This window comes from Elephas maximus, chromosome 27, assembly GCF_024166365.1.
Source record: "Elephas maximus indicus isolate mEleMax1 chromosome 27, mEleMax1 primary haplotype, whole genome shotgun sequence".
NCBI classification, from domain to species: Eukaryota; Metazoa; Chordata; class Mammalia; order Proboscidea; family Elephantidae; genus Elephas; species Elephas maximus.
In genome coordinates, this window is record NC_064845.1 from 2,866,488 (window position 1) to 2,890,168 (window position 23,681).

The following is a 23,681-nucleotide window of genomic DNA, read 5'->3' on the forward strand; positions in this document are numbered from 1 at the left end:
AACTTTCTCTCTCTCTATATTTGGTTCTTACTTTGGGTTTTAAGCAGTTAGAGTGGAAATTAGTTATTGTTCAAATAAAGATGCTTGTCAAATTACCTACCCAGTGCCTCTTCCTGGGAGCCTTTCCAAATAACTTCATCTGGGTATAATTCAGCATTTTTAATATTATACTTTATCTGGGCTCAATTCCAAAATTTATAACTACAAAATCCACTTAATTACATTTAACACAACCTTAATCAAGTAAGTCTGTTACAGTGAATTATATAGTTAAAGCAGGCTTACTCATCAAGTTTTTCCGAAAAATGCACAAGAATGCCTTTTAGAAATCCAGTAATTTAATTTGAAAATAAAAATAAAAAGCAATTTTTACACTTGCAATTACATCTAAGAATAAATATAACAAGAGAGGTACAAGAAGACTACTCACTGACAGAAATTAAAGAGACCTAGGTAAATGCTGAGATACATCGTGATTACAGACTGGAGACTTGACACCGTACAGATGCCAATTCTCTGCAATTTTCCTATAAATTCAACGCATTCCTAGTCAAAATCCTCCCAAGTGTGTGTGTGCATGTATGAGTGTGCATACGTGCATGCGTGCATGTTTATGTAACTTAACAAGCTGAATCTAAAATTTATATGGACTTTCAAAGAGCTAAGAGCCAGACATCCTTGAAGGAAAACAAAGTAGGAGGGCTTCCCCCCATCAGACATGAAGACTTCTTATGAAGTCATAAGTGTAAGACAGTGTGACGGTTAACTGTATGTGTCAACCTGGAGAGGTTATGGTTCCCAGTGATTTGGCCAAGCGCTAGTATAGTTACTGTCCCATAATGTAATCTAATCAGTCAGTTGAAAAAGGAGTTTCTTTGGGGTGTGTTCTGCCTCCAGACTATAAATAGGTATTTAGGCTGGACTCACTCACTTTCTTCACTCTGCACTCTGTCACCCGACCTATGGATCTTAGGATGCAAGACTGCCGAAGTCTCCATCCTGCCGTTGGACCTAAAGATTTTGGACCCTCAGTCACTTGAGCGAATCCCTTAAAGTAAATCTCTCTCTCTCCCTTTCTCTGTGTACGTGTACACACACACACATCACTGGTTCTGCTTCTCTAGAGAACCCTAAGGTAAGACAGTGAGGTACTACAGCAGGCATAGACAAACTGATCAATGGAACAGACTAGAGGACGAAGAAACGATCCTTAAAAATACGGACACTTGACATACTACACACAGTGCTGAAGATCCGAGGGGAAAGTATGGACTTTTCAGTAAAATGCACTTAGACAACAGTCTATCCTGATGGAAAAAAATGAAACTGAACCCCTGTCTTATACCAAACACAAATATCAGTTCTAACTGTATAAAAGATTGAATTGTGAAAACTATTTCAAAAATTTTTAAGAAAATTCAGGAGACTATTTCAGCAGTCCTGGGGACAGAGGAAAATTCCATTAAAAAGACAAAAAATGGGCAAACCACGAAGGAAAATACTGGCTAATAAGACTATGTTAAAATTAAGATGGTCTATTCCTCAAAATTCACTCTAAATCGGTACCTTGAATACGTGGAGAAAAGACAGACTTTTAAATAAGTGGTACTGGAATAACTGGAGAACCACAAGGAAAAAACGAAGTTGGATCCATCCCTCACACTGTACATTGTGAGAAATCCAAATGTATCAGATATTTAAATGCAAAAATATTAAACCAAAAGCACTAGACAAAAATATGGGTGAATTCTTCCATAGCCCAGGAATGGAAAAACTTTCCCAAACTATAACTCAAAATCCAAAAGCAATCAGAGAAAAGACTGATACGACTGACTATACAAAAGCAAAATTTTAAAAAATGTTAAAAACACAAAATTAAAAAGGTGACAGAAACTGAATCTAAAATAAAACATCTTTCCACAAAAAAAAAGTCTAGGTTCAGGTGGTTTCACTGCTAAGTTCTACGAAATGTGAAATGAAGAACAAAAAGGGACAAAACACTACCATGGTTCATTCTAGGAGACCAGTAAAACCAATAACAAAGTGAAAAGACAGGTAGCAAACTGGTAACAATTTTTACAACTAATATTGTGAAGGGTTACTATCCCTAACATATAAAAGGCTTCTAAAAATTCTCAACTTTGCCCATAAGGAAAGACATACAGATTAATTCTATGCTGAGATACCATTTCTCACCTATAGACTGGTAAAAATCCAAGTGTGACACAACAGTGTCAGCAAAGCTGCAGGGAAGCAGGCATTCTCAAACATTACTGATAGGAACGCAAAACGGTACAAGGGCTGAGGAGGCTCTTCGATTACCCAGCAAAACTTCGGAACATTGATCCAGCGATCCCATTTCAAAGAAGCATCCTAAAGGTATACTGTTAAGAAATACTAAATGACTGTGCACAAAGCTATTCACTGGAGTACTACCTGTGACAGCAGAAAGCTGGAAACAACACAAAGGATCATTAATAAGGACTGGCTGGATAAACCATTATATCCACAGGCTGAAACACTAGCCAGAAGTAGGCCGCAATTAGGGAAAGCTCTGTACTCTACTATGGCCTCATCTCCAAAATACACAGTTAGGTGAAGGGAAAAAAAAAACGTAAGATGTGTAACCTTTACCTAAAAAGAGAAGAAATATATAACATATTTACTGATTTTTTTTTAGTGGAAGGATACACCCAAAACTAGTAAAATTGGTTATATGTAAGGGAGGAACAGAATGGATGGAAAGTAAGATTTCTCTGAATAAAACTGGTTTTATAGTTCTGACTTGAGAGCCATGCAAATGTTTAAAACCAAAACCATCAAGTCGATTCTGTCTCATAGTGACCCTACAGGACAGAGCAGAACTGCCCCACTGAGTTTCCAACAAGCGCCTGGTGGATTCAAACTGCCGACTTTTTGGTTAGCAGCCATAGCTCTTAACCACTACACCACCAAGGTTTCCACATAAATGTTATGTAAATTATTAGAAAATAAAACTAAGTCAAAACAGGAAAAAGCAACTTATGAAAAGAGAAAGTGAGACGGAACAGATATGTTTAATGGTGTATCAAACTGCTAACCAAACTACATAGAGAAGTATTAATTCAAATTACTTTCACACATAGTAAACACACATCCCTACTGAATATATACCCTTAAAGACAAAAGAACTGAAAGAAACCATAAGCTTTTTAAAGTAATTTAATCATATAAACAAGTGTTATCTATGTATACATATACATATGTAATAGTTTCAGAAAAAAAACATACACGATAATATATGTGTCTATACACATTTTTTTTTATACACATACACACATATGTAACTACAAATAAGTCATTATGTTAATGTTGCTAGGAACCAAGATTTTGAGCATAGGAGCAAAGAGAGATAAATATAAAATCAAAGTCGAAATATCAGTAGGAGTTCATACTGCATTTTCTCTGAGACATCCTATGACACCAGAAAGCGGGAAGTACCAAGGCTCACGTTAAAAAGAGACAAGAGCCAATCTGAAAGGGTTCCACTGGGTCAGAGAGGAACAATTTGAGAATCAGAAACAAAATTCCAGCAATCGGTGGAAGCAAAAGAAATATGTTACAAACCCTAAGACCAGAATAATTCCAAGCAAATGAAAACAAAACAAAAAACCCCAAAATTTCTCCCTGGTCTTCTCTGCAGGGACGCTAGGGTATTTCAGATATAACTCGTTATTCTGAAAACTGGTAAATAAAGAGACAGAATCAACCATTTATCCTGCTTTTCCTGTATGAGCTGTACCTCAAGGTAACCAGCTAGGTAACGTGGGAAAGTTTCTGTTTATAGAAGAATTCCAGCTACTGTAGGAACAGGAAATGACAGGATTTGACGACCACTGCTGCATAATTCCTAGTGAAATAATACACCCAGTCAGAGTCACCAAGACTAATGACACCTGGACTGAGTGACAGAATCACGACAACACTTGTGTGTCTTTCGATGGGAGGCAAATGGAAGTACGCAGCACCCTTGATGAAGTACTCTTGCCAGTGACTCAAACCTAAATCTGATCAAGCCTCTAGTTTTAACTACTGGTTTATACGAAAAACAGGATAGTGGAACAGGTCAAAAGACACCACGGAGAGGGAATTGAGAGAAAAATACAGAACAATGTCAAATCTATAGGACAAGTAACTTGTTCTCCTCAACAAATATATGACAAGAAAAAAAACAGAGAGAGAAGGAGGAAATTAGAGCTTAAAAGAGAGTTAAGTGGTTTTTCAGTCAAACGTAGTATTTGGCCACTGCTTTTTTTTTTTTTTCAAACAAACCAACTGTTAGACTACCACCACCAGAAAACATTTACGAGATTACTGGTAAATCTGAATACTGACTGGATGTTTGATGATATTAAGGAATAATTATTATGTTTTAGGTATTTTTTTTTTCCCAGTGGTGTTGTGGTTATTTTCAGAGTCCTTCTCAGAGGTATATACAGAAATATTACATATGAAGTAAGATATGGTCCTCAGGGTTGACTTTAAAACAAGCTGATGGACCAAGGATAGAGAAGGTTAGAGAACAGAAGAAATGAGAATGGGTATGCCTTAACAATCGCTGAGGCTGGGCCACGTGTTCACATGTATTCACTGTATTATTCTCACTGCTTGTCTACATGTTTGAAAATTATATGAAATGAGTTTAAAAGGAAGACATCATTAACGGAGTAGAAAGACACCAACTAGTAGAAGTTCTTTGCATCATACATAACTGACAGGGATTAATATTCAGAATTTAAGAATTCCTACAAATCAGTAAGAAAATGACAGATAACCTAATTTACCAAGAGGTGAAAAATATGGACAGGCTCTTCACAAAAGAAGGAAACCGTACCTAAAATGAATGAATGAACACACAAGCAAATAAAAAAGATAATCTGAGTACTAATAAGAAAAATACAATTGAAATCAGAGTGACAATGCAGTATCACTATACACCATTTAGATGAACAAAACATTAAAAGACCTTAATTAAAAGCACTAGTGAGGAGCTGAAGTGATGAGAACACTCATCCACTGGGGGCAAGACTGAAGTTAGTACAAAAACCACATGGAAAGGAGTTGGCTTGACCAAGTGGAGGGTACGTACAGAAGCGTTTATACACTACGAACCAGCAATTCCACTCCTGGCTGCATGCTCTAGAGAACAGCTTTCACACGTGTACTAGGAGACACGTGAAAGGATTCAACGAGCTGACAAAAAACACATTCAGAACAGTGCTTGGCACTTAGCATTGTAGGTGTGCTGGCTATGAAATACACTGTAGACGTGTTCATTTTACTGTTGAAAACTGAGGGGAAAAAGGAAAGTATGCAGGAAATTCTTAAGCTGAAACTAGGAAAAAGAATCAAACAATTCCCTGTGTGTGCTGAGCACTGGTCCAGCGTGGTTCCAGGCTGCGAATCGCACGCGGCTGACTTAGCCATGGGGAGCAGGTCTTCTCTACAGTGAGAGACAGGAAACTTCACAGTTGGTTTTCTCTTCTTTTTTTAAAGAGAGGTTTGGAAAGAATCCAAGGTAAGCCCCTGTTTAATTTAATTAGGATTTCTACAGTATTCTATGTTATTTCTTAATAAGAAGTAAGGGCTTTTAAACACAGAAGAAGGCTAAATGGCCTTGATGGACGCCCCCTTGCCTCCCACAAGAAAGGAGGAAGCATTACAAACCACTTAGTTTAAAAAAAAAGCCATCCTTAATGCACTGAGGCAGTGAAACTTGGTAAGTCTTTAAAACCCTTTGTAAGTGTCATGCTATTTACATCAAGAGAAAAATATTTCCAATTCATTTCCCCCCACCTCAAATACAAGAATTCTATGAAATCACTTTCTTCTTCAATTAGTAATTGCATAGATTAACTAGTAAAGAATGTCTGCCTGAGTATTATGCTCTTTGAAGAACTATCTATCTGGGATCAAACTAACAACAGCAACTCCAGAGATTAGACAGGAACCTTAGAGGGCAGGGAGTTTGTCAATGGGGGAGGAACAACTCAGAGAAGGAGGGTGAGAACGGTTCCAGAGCTCGAAGAACGTAATCAGTGTCACTCAATTGTACCTGCAGAAATCGTGGAATCGGTTTATGTTCTGCTGTGTATATTCTCAGCAATAAAAAATTTAAAAAATTATATTAAAAAATAAAATTAGTAATTATAGCATCATTGTAATAATAAAAATCAGGAAACATCTAAAACATAAAACTCTGTGTGTCTCAGAGCGTCCGCATGAGATTACATACATGTGTTTATACACATACAGAGAGGTGTCTGGAAAACACATGTACATTGTCACCTAGGTCCATCTGGAGACTGGAGAGAGAATAAAGTGGGAATGTGCAGTGTTCACGTATCCACAGCCACTTTGTTTGATTTTTTTTTTTTTTACCACAAATGTGCATTATTTTTTGTTTTAGATTACTATTATTCTTTCCCCCAAACTAGCAGTTACTGGCTAATTACAAAGGTAAAACATATTCACTGTAAAGAAAACAGATTAACAAGGAGAAAAGCAACATCATAAATCCACCAATATGAGACAACTCTGGGTATGTGACACGACAGAGCATTCTCACCTTTGTAAGGTGGCCCCACAGTTTTTGCATAGGCGTTCTTCTCGTATTTCTTCAAACGGTCTTCTAAATTGTGAATCTAAAAACAACAAATATCCCAACAGTATCATAAGACTCATATGGAAACCATATGTAGGGAAGAAAAAGATTGCTGTAGCCGTTACATGTTTTAAATGCTGAGGACAAAATATATGCAAATAAAATTAACACAGTTTCTTATACATGACATCAAAAGCACAAGCAACGAAAGAAAAAAAAGGTAAACTGGACTTCATCAAATTTAAAAGCAGTATACCATAGCACGGAAACCCTGGTGGCCCAGCGGTTAGGTGCTGCAGCTGCCAACCAAAGGTCAGCAGCTTGAATCCCCCTAGGCGCTCTTTGGAAACTCTATGGGGCAGTTCTATTCTGTCCTATAGGGTCGCCATGAGTTGGAATCGACTCGGCGGGAGTGGGTTTTTGGGTATACCATATCACGGAAACCCTGGTGGCCCAGTGGTTAAGTGCTGCGGCTGCCAACCAAAGGTCAGCAGCTCGAATCCTCCAGGCGCTCCTTGGAAACTCTATGCGGCAGTTCTATTCTGTCCTATAGGGTCGCCATGAGTTGGAATCGACTCGACGGGAGTGGGTTTTTGGGTATACCATATCACGGAAACCCTGGTGGCCCAGTGTTTAGGTGCTGCGGCTGCCAACCAAAGGTCAGCAGCTCGAATCCTCCAGGCGCTCCTTGGAAACTCTATGGGGCAGTTCTATTCTGTCCTATAGGGTCGCCATGAGTTGGAATCGACTCAACGGGAGTGGGTTTTTGGGTATACCATATAATGGACTATTATTCAGCCATAAAAAGGACCAAAACACTGACAAATACTACAATATAAATGAACCTCCAAAACATCATGCTAAATGAAACAAGCTAGACACACAAGGCCACGTAGCACGTGATTCCATTTATATGATGTATCCGAAACACTCAAAGCCAGAGATGCAGAAAGCAGAGCAGTGGCTGCCAGAGGCTGGAAGGAGGGGCTGCTTAATGGGTACGGGGTGTCCTCTTGGAATGATGAAAACGCTCTCGGACCAGAGAGTTAGGATGGCTGCACAACACTGTGAGCACACTAAATGTCTCTGAACTGGGCACTTTAAAAAGGTTAAAATGGTAAATTTTATGTTTTATGTATTTTATCACAATAAAAAAATCAATACAAAAATTGTTAAGCTAGGACAGTTTTGAAGATTTGAGGATGCTGAAAGAGAGAATTTAAAAGTGACAATCTTGACAATGCACGGAAAAAGCTATACCACTAGAGAAGCAGAAGAAAGATAAAGCAACACTGGAACTTTGTACTTGTCTCTGAAAGTTTTTCTTAAAATTTATTATGAAAAACTTCAAACATACTCAAATACAGAAAGCATAGTGCAACTGATGTTCATATACCCGTCTGACACTTGGATTCAACAATTATCAAGATTTTTGCCCGTATGAATTTTCAGAGAACTGGGAAATCTCTGGAGATCGAGCCTTCAAATTTAGCCTGTTGAGTCAGTATTCCTCCAGAGTTTGAAAAAAGACTTTACTAAAGATCGTGCCCCCCGGACACACATGGGCTGGTGTGTATGTATGTGCCTGTGCACCTGTGGGTACAGACACACGGTCTTGTTTAAAATGAATTACTGAATAACACGAGGACAAATCATTAAATCACGACAGTTTAGCCACTAGGAAAAAGTAGCAAAGATTAACACCAATGTATTTTCTCTCTGATCCAAAAAAAAAAAGATTCTTTCTAGAACTAAAATTATTAGCAATTATATAAACACAAATTGTCATCCAAAATGTTAAGCACTAAAAATAAAAGGGTGCAAACGTTCTTGTTTAAATATAAGTAATAAGAATTATAGAGATTATCCTCTAGTGCCTTTGGATTTTGAAATGAAATTTCCTGTGTAAGGCAGGCGGATTTCAAAGCTGACGATTACTTGTTTTTAACAAATTAGCTAAACGAGACCCAGGTACACACTAGCATGATCTAAGGAAGTTAGCTGAAAACACAAAACACCAGTTGGGCCTTACCTGCTCTCTGAACTCCTGCTCTTTCAACTTTGAATCACTGATAAGCGTGCTCTTCTGTGCGAGCTGTGTCTGAAAGGACACAAAAGTCAGATCTGAAATACACACGGGCTTCATCTCTGCCCAGACACTTCTCTCTATTGCTTGGGAAATTCTTCCTTGTTAGAAGAGTCTCTTTATGTTTAAGTTAAAACACAGAATGTTCCTGAAAAATACACTGCCTTCAGTCAAATTCAGTGAACTAGTCTTACCTGTAGCTCCATAATTGTTACCTGAAAATGGGGGGAAAAAAAGAAAAATCAGTGTATACATTAAAATCTACAAGTGAACAAACAATAAAATGCAGTAATACAAAACTACAAGGAAGTAAGAAATCACAGCCACAGTTTTAAGAGAATGGTCAAATCTGAGATAAGGCAACCTTAAATATGTGCTTTTACGTCTGGTTTATCTCATGATACAAAACACCACAGTCTACGCACGCACAAGCAAAGCTCCTGACCACAGTTACCGCTTGGGAAGGTGAGGTGCCGTGCGCAGAGAAAAAATGGGGAGTTCACGTTTTATGTCATCTGACTCCTAACAAGAATGTATTTCTGTAATTTTTAAAAATTAAACATAATAACGTCTACGTAAAGCATATAGGCCCTTTAGGGATTTCTGAAGCACTATTTCTGGGAACCCTCTCTAAGCTAAAATCACAAACTGTTTTTCATGGAACCCAACGCTGGCATGCAATTCAAGATATTCCAGATGCAGAATAGATGCTCAGGAAGAAATAGGAAAGAAATTCATGAAGAATAAAACAGAAAAATATTTCTTACAGTAGAAGTAAAAATTAAGAATATTTTCCCATCAGCTCCTGTCTGGAGGTGAGATGAGAAGGTAGAGGAGGACAGGAGCTGGCTGAATGGACAGGAAAATACAGGGTGGAGAGAAGGAGTATGCCATCTCATTAAGGGGAGGACGACTAGGAGTATATAGCAAGGTGTACATAAATTTTTATATGAGAGACTGACGTGACTTGTAAACTTTCACTTAAAGCACAATAAAAATAAAAACTAAAAAATTAAAAAAAAATACATTCCCTCTTTTCTAACGATACAAGTAAAGGGCTCAGAAGACCTTCTGAATACTGACTTCATAATGTTTCAAATACTCTATGGCATCCTGGTACAGGTCAAAGTGACTCTATACCAACATTCCTTCTTAAGTTGATACTACAGGATAGCTCATGTTAGCACAATTCTTCTCATAAACCCACTGCTGTCTACTTGATTCTGACTCAGAGCCCTGGTGGCACAGTGGTTAAAGCGATGAGCTGCGAACCAAAAGATCAGGAGTTTGAACCCCCAGCTACTCTGTAGGAGCAAGATGTGGCAGTCTGCTGCGGTAAAGAATTACAGCCTTGGAAGCCCTGTGGGGCAGTTCTACTCCATCTGATAGGGTCACTATGAGTCAGAATTCTTCTCATTGAAAGTAATACTTAATAGTACCTGATTTAAGTCACGACCAAATGGAAGGGAGGGGGGGAAATAAACTAAAACCATGGAATAGCCGTTAAAAAACCAGGACAGACCATGTAGCTAGCTTAGTGCTTACAAACGAGGGACCTGTCCCAAATGGCACACGGTGTGTTTGATTTATGTAACTGGTTGTCTAGAAAGCTGCTGCCTGGAACTGGCATAGTGCCATGAAGCCTCTAGAAAACTGCTGCCTGGTAACTGGAAAAGTGTTGTGAAGCCTCTAGAAAACTGCTGCCTATTACCGACACAGTATCGTGAAGCCTCTAGAAAACTGCTGCCTGGTAACTGGCATAGTGCTGTAAAGCCTCTAGAAAACTGCTGCCTGGTAACCGGCATAATGTCATGAAGCTCTAGACAGCTGCTGCCCAGTAACTGGCATGGTGCCATGAAGCCTCTACAGAGGCTCTTAAGGATGAAGTCGTGAGCGGTGTCCACTCAGATTCCTGAGACCCTCGTGACAGTGCTGTGAGGACGACACCGCCTGCGTGAGGACGTTTGAGGGAGCAAATGGTGGAGTGTCAGGCTGTACCCCCGGGTCAAAGTGGGGCCCACGCCCTGCAGGCGTGCACTTGGTGGGGTGCACAGCAGAACAGGAAGTCATGGGGTCAACAGGGCTCATCCCTCAGAGCATCAGTTTTAATGAACGACCAGGATTATAAAAATGCCTAAATATGCGCTGCCAGCACACGTCATTCCATCCAATTTTTCAAAATAATCCTATCGTACCTGCATTTGGCCTATAGACCAAGCAGAAAGGTAGAAATGGATGTCTTTCTTTATGGTATCTAACTTAAAACATCATTTTTATGTGACTATAACTAAGGATGTATCATAGAGTAGAATTTAAAATTTCTATAAATATTTGGCACAAAACATAAAATTCTAAAAATATATTTTCCACGGACCATTTGTGGCTGTCTTAGGTTCACTCTCCTATGTTATTCTTTCCGTGGAAAAGACCAAGAGGCACTGGGGGTAAGAGAAATGTCTAGGCTCTGGCTGGGTTTAAATTCCCACTGCAACACTGTGAGCACATAAACATTTCATTCAACCGCTCTGAACCTTAGTTTCAATGCCTATAAAACGGAAACCAGAGTATCTCTTGCAAGATTTTTGTTAGGATTAAATGATGTAAGTCTGTATGTCAGCAGGTGAGTCAAATGATGAAAATGGTAGCATCTTCAAGAAACTTGCGAAGCAAACTCAAGGCCTCTCACTTGATCGCTGCCAGGGTTCTCCTCCTGCTGTCGCCTCTGCTCATATTTCTTCTGTAGCTCCTCGAGTTGACTCTGCAGCTCCGTTACCCTCGCAGTCATTTCTTCTTCACGAGCCTTTAGGGTAAAAAAAAAAAAAAAGGGTAGTGTGTTAATGAACAAATACATCAAAAGAACACTGTAAAAAAGGAACACGGTACAGACAGAGCTACCTCTGCAGAGGAAATAACAGCCTTACGCGTTTATTGCTTTTAACTTGGTCCTGTGCTCTGGACACTTTCCTTCATGCCTCAATTTTAATCTCGAGTCTTTTTATGCTGTAGACTATTCCTAGACTATTCCTAGGGCTTCACTTTTCCCAACCCACGAAACTCACCACGCAGTTTCTTTCCCCTGAACAGGGATTCCCAGGTTTAAGCAACAATTAGGTGTGGACTAGTGTCACGACAAACGACAGTACAGGACCTGTATTTAATGACTCTGGCCTTTTCTATCTTGGGGTCTGATTTCCAGAAAACATTCATTAAAACAGACTAGTGGGTATTTATATACACAGCACTGCTCAACCAGCTGGTAACTTACTGTTCAGGGGAAGACATGCATTTTGGGGCAGCCGGGGGGATGGGCTGTACAAATCAAGGGAGGGTTCTTAGTTCTAGCTCAGCGAACCTGCACCTCTCCAATACATCTGCCTCAAAACCATGCCACAGGTTCTTTGACGTAAAATGTTTAACTAAAATCTACTTTTGAAAAAAATATTAGTTACTGTCCAATGCGTGTGGTGACAACAGGAATTTCTCCATTTGTCCTGAACTCTGCAAAAACAGACAGGGCTGTATTAGAAAAAGCAGTATGTGACTCACTGGCCCAATGATCCTACTGAAACAATTTGGCATACAAACCTACTCTGTTTGGATCGTCCTGGTAAGATGCCGCTGGCCATCCTCCCATCCCCCCATGCTTCGTCTTGGCAACCGCCACGTTTTAATTTACAGGGAGACTCAGCCTCTCCTCGCTCTGAGAAATCTTGTAATAACCTTTGTGCCAAAAGAACATTTGGACTTGGACTATCGATCAGATTTGAGTAATGAAGATGAGTATTTGCTGAATAAGGGACTTAACAGGAAAAACAACTACCAACAGGTATCTGATGCCAACTTGCCTCAACAAGAACAAAAAAGATACATAATTCTCAAGAGCAAACAAAGTTAGTTAGGCTCCATGGCACAAAATAAGGCAAGGAACCATGGGACACTTGGAAAATTTAATTTTGAATACCACTGACACAAAACCTTCTTAGACAAATAGAAAAAGAACGAACCCCTCTGAACAAATCAAGGCAAAGGTCTGTTATAACTAGGCTCCTGAGATATCTCCCCAGTGAGGCACACATTAACCTGGCTTCCACCCCTACCCTACACTATCAGTGAGTAATTACAAATACATCGCTGCCAGTCTTGGTTTATTGTTTTTCTTCTACCATGGCATTTTCTGTGTGGATGTCTGTGTCAACGTGGCCTAGTCTTGATGGAAAGGATTGCCCTCTGTGGCTCTTCATTCAGGTAGGCCCCTATTCTTAGTATGACAATTGGCTGTGATGGACATATCCTCTGACAGCCAGGTGATACCAATCTAAAGCAAGCCCTCTAAGAAGTACAAAAGATCCCTTAATGTGTTATATCTAATTTAAGAAAAAAATGGCTATAATTTTCTTTGTAAAAAGCTTTCTGTCTTCTTGAAAAAACACAACAGAACTGCTTGCTTTGAAGTAAGAACAGTAAGAAAAGAAAAACTAGTTAAATTGGATCTTTATGCATGGAAATTACGTTTGAAGACTAGTTATCATACCCAAACCAAATCACTAAACTACAGTCAATATTAACAAGAAACCAGTTTTGCATCTAACGGAGCTTTAGAAGCTACTTCCTCCCAATGAGATTGCTCAGAGGTTGGGATTAGGTCATCGGGCAAGCTTCCTTCCATGTGAATACAGCTAGTTTCCAACTTTGACATACTCTAGTTACGGCAAACCTTTTTCGGACACCTCGTTTTTAATAATATGCATTACATACGATCTTGCAGCACAAAATTCGCTGATGTTATCATTCTCAGAGGTTCACTTGCAGACGTTAAAGATTGGATTTATAAAGATAATAAAAGGCAATAATAACAAAAACTGGAAAAAAAAAAAAGAGGTATTCAATTTATGTCAGAACCGACTTACAACAGAGTTGTCGGAATGGAACGCTGTTATAAGTCAGGACTACCTGCACTCAATTCCTCCTCTGAGTTGTTACCACCCTCTCTTCCCAAATGAATCCTTCTCTGTCCTCTCATTTGTCACCTCCTTGAAACTTCCTGGGTGTCCAACATGTACCAGGGGTTGGGTTAGGCCCTGAAGACTAGAGAGATGAATAACAAAATTCCGCCCATAGGATGTTTACAGCCTAGTGCAGAGGACAGATACAACCATACATATACATACGTGTAGATGTTCATATGTGACAATAATTACATGTTGTAAGTGAAGTAACAAATACAGATGAGTACCAAGAGAACACAGATGCAATTAATTCTACTTAAGGGGTTACAAAAAAACTAAGAAATGTGATGCAGGAAAGTATATTCAGAAAGCTATCTTTGGAAGAGGGAAGAGGAAAAATAAGAATGGATCTCACTCTTATTTCTGCTTGTGTAACTAAACATTAAAATATCGTGTAAGAAACCAAGTCACCTATGGGGGGAAAAGAGGGATGGGACACAGAACACAGAGGAGAGGCACAGGGTACAATTCCCACTGTATACAATTCTCCAAGTATGCCTTTCTACACTATTTTGGTTTTTGAACCAGGTGAATACATCTGATTCAAAAAAATTTTTTTTTCTAAATAAAAGTTATTTTTATAAAAAGCCAAAAGAGAGATGGTAACAGTGGCATTAGTTCGTGAAGCGTGAGAATGTGATCTTTAGGCAGGCGGAACAGCATGCACAAAGGTAAAATGGAGTGAAGAACAAGCTAACATTGAGTTTGGCCAGAACACAGACCACATCAGAGGAGGTATCGCTGGGACAACGGGAAGCCATTGGTGGTATTTTAGAGCAGTTACAGGATTACACCTTTGTTTCAAGATGGAAAATAACTCTGAGAGGAAGGGAATGAATGTGTTGGGGAAAACAGACCAAGGCAAAGAGATCAAGGAAGAAATTAATAGAGCAGACAAAAGAGAGATACGAGATGGTACTCCAGACTGCAGCCAAGAGCAAAGAAGAGGAACGCGCCACAGGAGTCAATGGAAAACCCTGTCCTGGGAGCCTCCTATATACTGGATATCGTGCTGGGAATATACAGGTAAAAGAAGGTGATTTCTCTCTGCCTAGCAATCCAGGGGAGAGAAACAGATCTCATGTCCTAAGAGGCGTGTTGATGTGTGTGGGGGCGGGCGTTGACGGTGGCAGGAGGTGGGAATCAGCTTCTTCAAACGGGGGAATGGTAAGAATGTTAACTATACAGTAAAGCCAGGGAAATGAAGAGGTACGTACGCTCAAAGTTGTTATACACAAATTACAGAATTACTTTAAAGGATGACAAAGACCTAGCAATCTAAGATGCCATCAAGACAAATCATCAATCTGATAACAGCTTTTGGGGGTGGGGGAGGGAAATACATACAAGCTCCATATAAGACTCCAATTTCAGCAGCTTTAAGATGGAAGAATGGTATAGGATATGTCTCAGGGTGAGAGTAATATGGTGTTTGCTGAGAACTGCTATTATCGCTTTGTACTAATCTTAGCATTTTTAAAAAGAATTTCTTCAAGACAGAGTATGTATCTGGGGTGTTTAGACTGGGGCTGCCGCCTATTTCACTACAAAGCCAGCCTTAGACCTAGCAGTGAAGAGTCTAAGGCTCTAACGTACATGACTGTAGCCATCAGCTACCCTAGTGGCTAGTGAGCACTTGAAATGTGGCCGTCTGAATTGAGCTGTACAGTGTGAATACACACTAAATTTCAAAGAATACCCCTCCCAAGTAAAATATCTCAATAATTTCTATAATTATTACACATTGAAACATGTATATGGACATACTGGATTAAATATATTGTTAAAATGTTATGTTCACTACTTTCTCTTTTTTTTAATGTGTCTACTAGAGTATTTAACATGACTTCTGTGCTCATACTTGTTACTGTGCCATGCATTATGCAGGTTTAGGAAAATCACTTAACGATACTGAACTTGTTTTTCCTTCTACAAAAAACAAAGAAGGTGGAACTAAACTAGCTTTAGTGCCTCTTCCAATTCCAACATCCTCTTTCTCTAAGCATTAAATAAAAATATTTTTTTTAAACTTAGGATATATATACTACATGAAAACATAAGAAAATATAAAACTATGTATATTTTACATTTTATTAAAATTATTTAAATTTTCTTTTCATAATGAGAATTAAAACTCAAAAATGATAGAAACGGCTGAGGCTGCTTAGGTACAACCAGATGCCTCATGGGATTTGGTTCCTTAGTTTGGAAGTTTAGGGTCGTGGTTTCACGGGACATCCTGGATAACTGGCCTAGTAACGTGTTTAGTGCTTCTGTTCTGCCTCGCAGTTCACTGTGTAATGCCTGGGGTCCTAAAAGCTTGCAAGAAGGCATCCAAGGCACAACAATTGGTCTCTCTTCACAGAGATCACAATATAGGGTCCTGGACAGAGCTGGAGAAAAACGTAGAACAAAATTCTAACTCAAAAAAATACCAGATTTACTGGCCTGACACAGACTAGAGAAACTGCAAGAGTTTAGCCCTCAAACACCCTTTCAGATCAGTCATGATGTCACTCCTGAGTCAGCCAAAGATGAGACAGGCCCGTAAGACAAAACCAGGCCGAAGGGGCACACCAGCCCAGGGGCAAGGACTAGCAGGCAGGAGGGGACAGGAGAGCTGACAACAGGGAACCCAAGAGTGTTGACATGTCACAAAACAATATGTGTGCTAAATGTTTAATGAGAAGCTAGCTTGTTCTGTAAACCTTCACCTAAAGTACAATAATAAAATATATATATATTTTTAAAAACATGATTTTCCAACAGACAGTGGTGACAGTTACACAACATGATTCAAGTACTTAATGTCAATGAATTGTACATGCGGAAAACGTACATGTAGAAAATGTAGAAATGGCAATGTTTATTATATACATACACTTGTTTTCGCTGTGTGCCGCTGAGTCAATTCTTACTCACAGTGACCCTATACAACAGAACAGAACTGCTGCATTTGGTTTTAAAAAACAAAACAATTGGTCTCTCTTCACCTGGAGCAACAGAGGAAGGAGAGTGGGGCACAGGAGGAGGAAACAGAAATGGAGGACATGGAACGTGTGGCTAATTGCCTCCATGAACAACTGCCTCCTTTGCCACGAGACCAGGAGGGCTGGATGGAGCCTGGGTCCCACTACTGAACATTCTGATCAAAGACTCTATAGAAGAATCCTAATCAAAAGTGGGAAAATGCAGAACAGAATTTCAAATTCCCAAGGAATTCAGACTTCCTGGAGTCATGGAGGCTGGATGAACCCCTGGAACTACTGCCCTAAAGTTATCTTTAAACCTTAAACCAAAAATATCCCCTGAAGTCTTCTTAACAACAAAAAATAGTTTAGCTTAACTAGTAAAGGATGTCTACCTTGAGCATTATCTCTTTAAAAATCTATCCATATGGAATCAAATCTACAAGAGCAACTGGAAAAGTTAGACGGGAGCCTTGGGGCAGTGAGTTTATGTTAATGGAGGAGAAACAACTCAGCAAAGGAGGGAGAGAGCGGCTACACGGCTTGAGGAACGTAATCCACGCCACTGAACTGTACATGCAGAAATTGTTGAACTGCTGTTACGCTTCTGCTGCGTATCTTCTCAACAAAGGCAACAAAAAATGATTTTTTTTTTAATGATACAGAAGTAGCATTTATCATATTTTGGAATTTCATGTGTCATATCCTGGAATTTCGGCTGTTTCAATTACATTAGAAGTAATTATTACTAGAAACTGTTCCTGGCCCAGACTTCTATTGCTGCCAAGGTCACCTGAGGCATGATTCTCTGATTTATACATTCTCAACCATCAAATGGTTCTTGGCATATGTGAAATAAGGGGTAACCAAAACATCTGCAACCTAACCAAGAAATTACATTGTTTTACATTCGAAAACGCTCTCATTAGAACCCAGGGCTTATCTTCATGTACAAGAAGACAAGCTAATCTACCATCAGTAGAACAAATGCTTTGGGTTATTATTCCACCAAACATACACCTGGCTGGTGCATTCCACATTTTTCCTCCCTTGAAACCAACAAAAATCATCTGCAAATTGGGTAGGAATGGATAAAGTTTACCGTTAACTGGCACTCCCTGAGAGGCCCCAGCTGAGCTAAGCAGCCGCCCTCACTCACTCACTCACTGCCCGTTACTCAGATTTCACCCACGCACAGCCTTCCGACTCTTCGTCTGGGTCTCCCCCCAAGTCGGTGTCAATCTCTGAGGAAGACAGGAGAGAACCTAGTGCCCCTTTAACGGCTCCCTGTTGCTTCAACACCAGCAACTAGACCGTACTGCCTGCTTAGCAGAATCTGATCAGGAAGCTACAATCCTGGCAGCAATCAATCAGACTCTTTATAAACCCTACATTCAGTGCGGAAGTACTAATTTGGACAATACTGAACCAAAAAACCCTCTATATTAGAAAAACAGGAAATTTATGGCCCAATCTTTTTCAGTACTACCATGCAATCTATTTCAGCTGAGTTAAAAAAAAGAAAAAAAAAATAAGGTACATCAAGGATTTCTTCGTATCTTTTGGCTGTTCTTTTTAGATCATCTTCTTTCTCTGCAATCTTTTTATGTAACTGATTTGTCTCTTCTTGATGGCTTTCCAAAAGTTCAGCCTCCACCTCCTGGGCCTTATCTGTTAAATAAATAATGAGCACACACAACATTAGGCAAGCGTTAGCATCTACGTCGCAATTTCAGTACCAACCCTTGTTCCAAATTAATTTTGATAAAAATCAATCTCATATAAGCATTGGGAAATGGTTAATGAGGCATCCAGGCCAACAGTGAGTGATCAAACGTACCCTCTCACAGTGCACAAGAGTCTTTACAAGGTGAGAATCAATTCATGTTCTCAGTTTCTGTTACCTGCTTCTCCTCTCTTTAAGGCCAGTTGCCGCCAGGCGGCACTGCCTCATTAGAGAACTTTCTTGAGAGAGAATAATTTTTCCTCCAGTTTAATTACTTAAAGCACTTAGCACAAGTGTGAAAAGAATACGCTTAAATGATAAACAAGTCCTGCTGAATCTGATTTGTCCCTTATCGACTCTAAAATTTTACTTACTAATGGTTTCCTTTATGGTCATTTCCAGCTCCTGCTCCTTCTGTGCCAGCTGCGTGTTAAACTCCCTCATGAGCTGCTTTAATGTGGAATTGTGCTTCAACTCAAAGTCTTCTTGTTCCTGTCTGAGTGAGGAAAGAAAGGAGTTAACTGCTGCCATACTAAGAACAAGCTGCCAAGAGTGACCTGGTCTTCAAAACAGCACATACACTTTGATCTCACTGGTATAGAAAACAATTTTAAGGGCATATGCCTAGGTGTATATATGTATGTGTGTGTCCAGGTACAGGGAACACCTGGAAGGGTACATGAACTGTAATTACCTCCGGGAGGATCCGAGGACTCTTCCCTTCCACTTCTGAATTTTCACCATATGCATCTATGTTATGTAATAATAATGCTAATAGTGAAAATAATTTCAAAAAAGAAAACAAGTACTTGGATATATATCTAATGACATGATCTTGCACGCAAAAGGAGGTTATCCCCCCTACGGTCATAGAGTAACATCTCCTATTGGTAGAGTCAAGGAGGTGGGGCTTAAAGTAACTGTACTAGGCATAAAAAGGGGTGGGGGGAGCAAGGCGCTAATTAAAGAGCACTGCCTCAAAACTATTCACGCTGAAATAAAACTTACTTGATTTTCTCTTCCATTTCCTGTTCGTATTCTTTCTTTACTATAACCAGTTCTTGCTGGTGCTCCTTCCGTAACATCCGAAGGTCCTTCTGAAGTCTTGCCATCTCCTTGCTCAGCCTCTGGTTCTCCCGCTCCGCGCCTGCTAACTGAAGTCCCAGGTCATCGTGCCGGGCCTCCACGCTGCCAAGCGAGGTGGGCTGGGCCACACGTGATTTCAGCTCTCGTTCAGCACTGTCCTCCAGAGCTTCTGTGGGTTTATTTTTTCCGTCCATCTGTTGCTGTAAAGCCTGTAATTTTTCATACTTTGAGGTCAACTCTTCCATTTCAACTCTATGTACTTCCTTCTCTCTTACTAAGCAGGAATCCAGCTCTATTATCTTCTGCTCCAAGGTCTGACAGGTTAGCTCCTTCTCCTGGAGGGTTTTCTGGACCTCGTCAACCACATTTCCCAAGGTCTGCTTTGCCCCAATGTTATTTTTCTCCCCTTCTTCCACGTGCTGGGATACTATCAAGGAATATGCCTTGTTTTTCTCTTCAAGTTCTTCTTTAAGACGGTCTATCATAACTTGATCCTCGCGCTGCTTTGTTTCAGCACGTTCTAACTTTATTAAGAGCTCCTGGTATTTGCACAGCATTTCAGAATCGGAAGAAATTGTCTCTTCTTTTTCCTGCTCTAGCCTCTGTAACAGAGTCTCTTTTTCAGTTAAAGTTCTTTGTAAACCCCTGATTTTGTCTTCATAGGCCCCCTGCACACGGCCTTGGGCATCTGTTTCTTCTGGCATGGTACCTACTGCCCAGTTTTTGGCTGATCTGGGTACAACTGATATTCCTGGTTGTGGTGAGCTTTCTACTGACTTAAGTTTTTCTTCCAAGATGAGAACTTCCCTCTCTCTTTCCTGCAATTTCGTATTTAGCTCACTTAAGTGGCTTTCTCTGTCTTTTTTATATTGCTGTTCTTTGTCTTCCATTTGTGATAACAACTGCTTCTTAATGGCAGCAATTTTTTGTTCAGCTTTTTTCTTCAGTTCTGCTAATTTTGCAGCACTTTCCAACTCCAGTCTGTTTTCCAGTGCCTTTAACTCCTCGTCTTTGCTTTTCACACTGGAAGTCACATGTTCTAACTCTTTAGTCTTAGTTTCAAGCTCAGATTTCATGGAAGACACTTGCTTTTCAAGCCTCAAGACTTTTTCTTCAGCTTCTATAACCCTGTTGTCCTTTTCTTCTTCTAACTCTTGAACGTGCCGAAGTTTCTGAACCAGTTCTTCCCGTTCAGTATCCTTCTGTTGTTTGCAATTTTCAAGGACTTCACGTAAGGACTCAAGTTCAGCTGTTTTCTGAGTAATGTGTCCCTCTAACTCCGTAATTCTTGCTGTTTGAGTTTTTAACTCAGTCTCTAAATTACACTTCTTTTTCTCCATCTTGCTCTTCTTATCCTCCATTTCGCCCTTCAAACATTCAAATCTTTTATTTTGCTGACCAAGGTCTTCCTTCAGAAAATGTATCTGTTCGTCCTTTTCACTGGCTTCCTTCGTTTTTAAATCAAGCTGCACCTCCAACTCTTTAATAGTATTTTGATTCTGTGTAAATCTTGACTGTGTTTTCTTCTTCCATTCTGAGAACTTGGTGGACAAGTGATCTACCTGCTCGAGGGCAGAAATCTTCTCTTTACTCAGAGTTTCGACTTTCAGAGATAAAGCCTGCACCTGCTCCAGCAACCCCCGCTGTTCTTCATCGTATTGCTTACTTAGTGAGGAAATGGCTGCTTCTTTTTCCACCAGGCTAATGCTATTCTGAAGCTGATCGTTCAAGTCGGTTAGCTGTTTATTAAGACTGCTGATCTCAGATTTTTTCTCTTTAAGCTCTTCTTTCATCGACGTGACAGCATTGATGTTTTCAGATAACTCTTTCTTTAGCTGGGTGATGCAAGACTCCTTTTCAGAGGCAGCCTGTTGCTGATGGCCTCCTTCCTTCTGTAAGGCTTCTTTTTCCGTTACAAGACCTACAATATCGGCCTTCATGCTCTTAATTTGATTTTCTTTTTCTTCTAACTGATGGGTAGCCTGTTGAAAAGAACTATTTAGTGTATTTTGCTCTTCTGTCAGCTGTCTAATTTGTGCTTCTAATTCAGAAACTTTGCAAGTTTGAATTAACAGTGTCTCCTTAACTTTAGTTGTGTGGAGCTGACAACGGGAAATTCTAGAAAGCATGACATTAATTTTGCTGTTACTAACGTTGACTAGCTCATTTGTTTTAACTTGCAATAAGGCTTCAGTTTTCTTGCAATAAATATCTAGCTGTGTTGCTAGCTCCTCAGACAGTTTCTTGAATTCCAAGCTTTTGTCCTCTAGGTTTTTCTTACTTTCTTTATGTGAAGATTTCCAACTCTGGAATTCATCATCAGTGGCCTTCAATTTGTCAGTCAGCTCAGAAACCTTAAGCTTATCTTGTTCTGCCAGTGTCTTTAGTTCAGTTAACTGCTCTTGAAGAAAAGTATTTTCCTTCAGAGAATGATTCAGGTCGACCTCTAGCTTTTCAAGTTGTGCTTTCAGGGTATCTTCATTTTGCGAGAGAGAATTCAAATCAGCAGACCTCTGTTTTAACTGTTCCTGTAATTCATTTAGTGCTGTATCCTGTTTTACACCTTCCTCCTTCAGCCACGCTATTTCCCTGTTCATCTCTTCTTTTTCATACCCAAATATGAGGATCTTTTGTTTCAGTTCTGCCACCTCGTGTTCTTTTTCCTGTAAATGAATTGCATGTTTCTCCTGAAGTTCTTCGGCTTGCTGATTAAGTTTCTTTTCCCAGATTAATACGACATCACTAAGTTTTCGCTGGTGCACCTCCGTAAGACTTTCTATTTGCTCCTTCTGGTTCATTTCCAGTCTTGACACTGCATCGCTGATTCCAGCTGAGTTTGCCTGTGCCATTTCCAAGATTTTCGCATTGAACTGTTTTTCTTTCTGACTCAGCTCTAGAACGGTATTTTCAAGCTCCTTTTTAAGTTTGGCTTCCTGATCCAACAATTTCTTCTTTAACGTTTCTTGTATCTCCTTTGCTTCCTGCTTAATTTTTTCCATCTTTTTTTCTTGGTTTTTAAATTTGGTTTCATACTCCTCATGCAAAATACTAATACTGTCCTCCTTGGCCGACAACTTCTGTTTGATTTTCTCAATTTCTTTGCTTTGTCCTTCTCTCATTTGTAAAATTAAATTTTCCTTTTCCATCAAGATTTGCTTTGTCTGTTCCTGCTCTATGTTATTATCGTTCAGTTTGGACTCATAGAGTTGGGTTAGAGATTTTATTTTTTGCTCCATTTCACTATTCTGCTTTTCAAGTTGCTGTATTAAGTCCCGGACCTGGATTTTGTGAGTGTCTAACTCGGCACTAACATCTTTCTTCTGTGTTTCAACTTCAGCTACCTGCTTCGTAAGGAGAAGTCTTTCTGTTTCTAAACCCGACAATCTTTGCTGCAGTTGGGCCAACTGCTCCTCATAAGCTTTTGCCTGCTCCTGTGAAGTGCTCTGGTATGACTGAAAAAGGTCCACCTTAGCAGAGGTCTGCTGGAGCTCCCCTTCAGACCTTTGGAGATCTGCCTCTAGATTCTCCACACGAGTCTGATACTCTTTTAAACGCTGGTCCTTTTCCCTTAGAAGGAGCCCAAGTTGATTAATTTCATCTTTTAATGCTTTCTCAGTTTTCTGGATAGACATCTCTTGATCTTTAACGATACTGTCAACTTGCTGCTGGTGCTGACTTTTCTGTTCATCCAGCCTGGCCTCTAATTCCTGCTTCACTTTATCTGCTTGAGCCTTCAGTGCAGAAAGTTCTTCTTCTAGATTGTGGCGGACTCTTAACACTTCGGACAGCTCAGAAGATAAGGATTCCAGTTCTGTTTGTTTCACATCAAGCTTTTCTAAAGTTTTTTCATTCATCTCTTCTATGTGGGACTGGAAGAGAATCTCCTTGTCTTTCAACAATGCTTCCTTTTCTTGTTCACATTTTTCTCTAAGTTTTTCCATTTCTGTCTGATGCTGGTGCTTTAAGACTTGGAGTTTTTCAGTCCAAATGTTATCCTGCTGCCGCTGCAGACTTTCCAGTTCTGTCTTGTGTTTTTCAACCATGATCGTGATTTCTTTATTGTGCTTATTTTTTTCAGCTTCCAAATGGATAGCTAAATCTTCCGATTGGGTTTTACCTTCTTGTAAGCTTTTTTCCAAGGAACTTTCCAATTCAAGAATTCTCT

General features: G+C 39.7%; 1 protein-coding gene across 10 annotated transcripts in view; it reads right to left on the reverse strand.

Annotated features, from left to right (window-relative positions):
- The window catches only part of GOLGA4 (golgin A4), a 132,014-nt gene that overhangs the window by 23,884 nt on the left and 84,449 nt on the right, over window positions 1-23,681 (reverse strand). For all 10 annotated transcript variants that reach the window (XM_049871120.1, XM_049871122.1, XM_049871128.1 and 7 more), the window contains 7 exons: window positions 19,439-23,679; window positions 18,805-18,926; window positions 18,245-18,375; window positions 11,416-11,529; window positions 8,924-8,944; window positions 8,676-8,744; window positions 6,608-6,683 (listed from right to left, as the gene is read on the reverse strand). In XM_049871120.1, coding sequence (XP_049727077.1) covers window positions 6,608-6,683; window positions 8,676-8,744; window positions 8,924-8,944; window positions 11,416-11,529; window positions 18,245-18,375; window positions 18,805-18,926; window positions 19,439-23,679 — 4,774 coding nt within the window. The remainder of the gene's footprint in view (window positions 1-6,607; window positions 6,684-8,675; window positions 8,745-8,923; window positions 8,945-11,415; window positions 11,530-18,244; window positions 18,376-18,804; window positions 18,927-19,438; window positions 23,680-23,681) is intronic.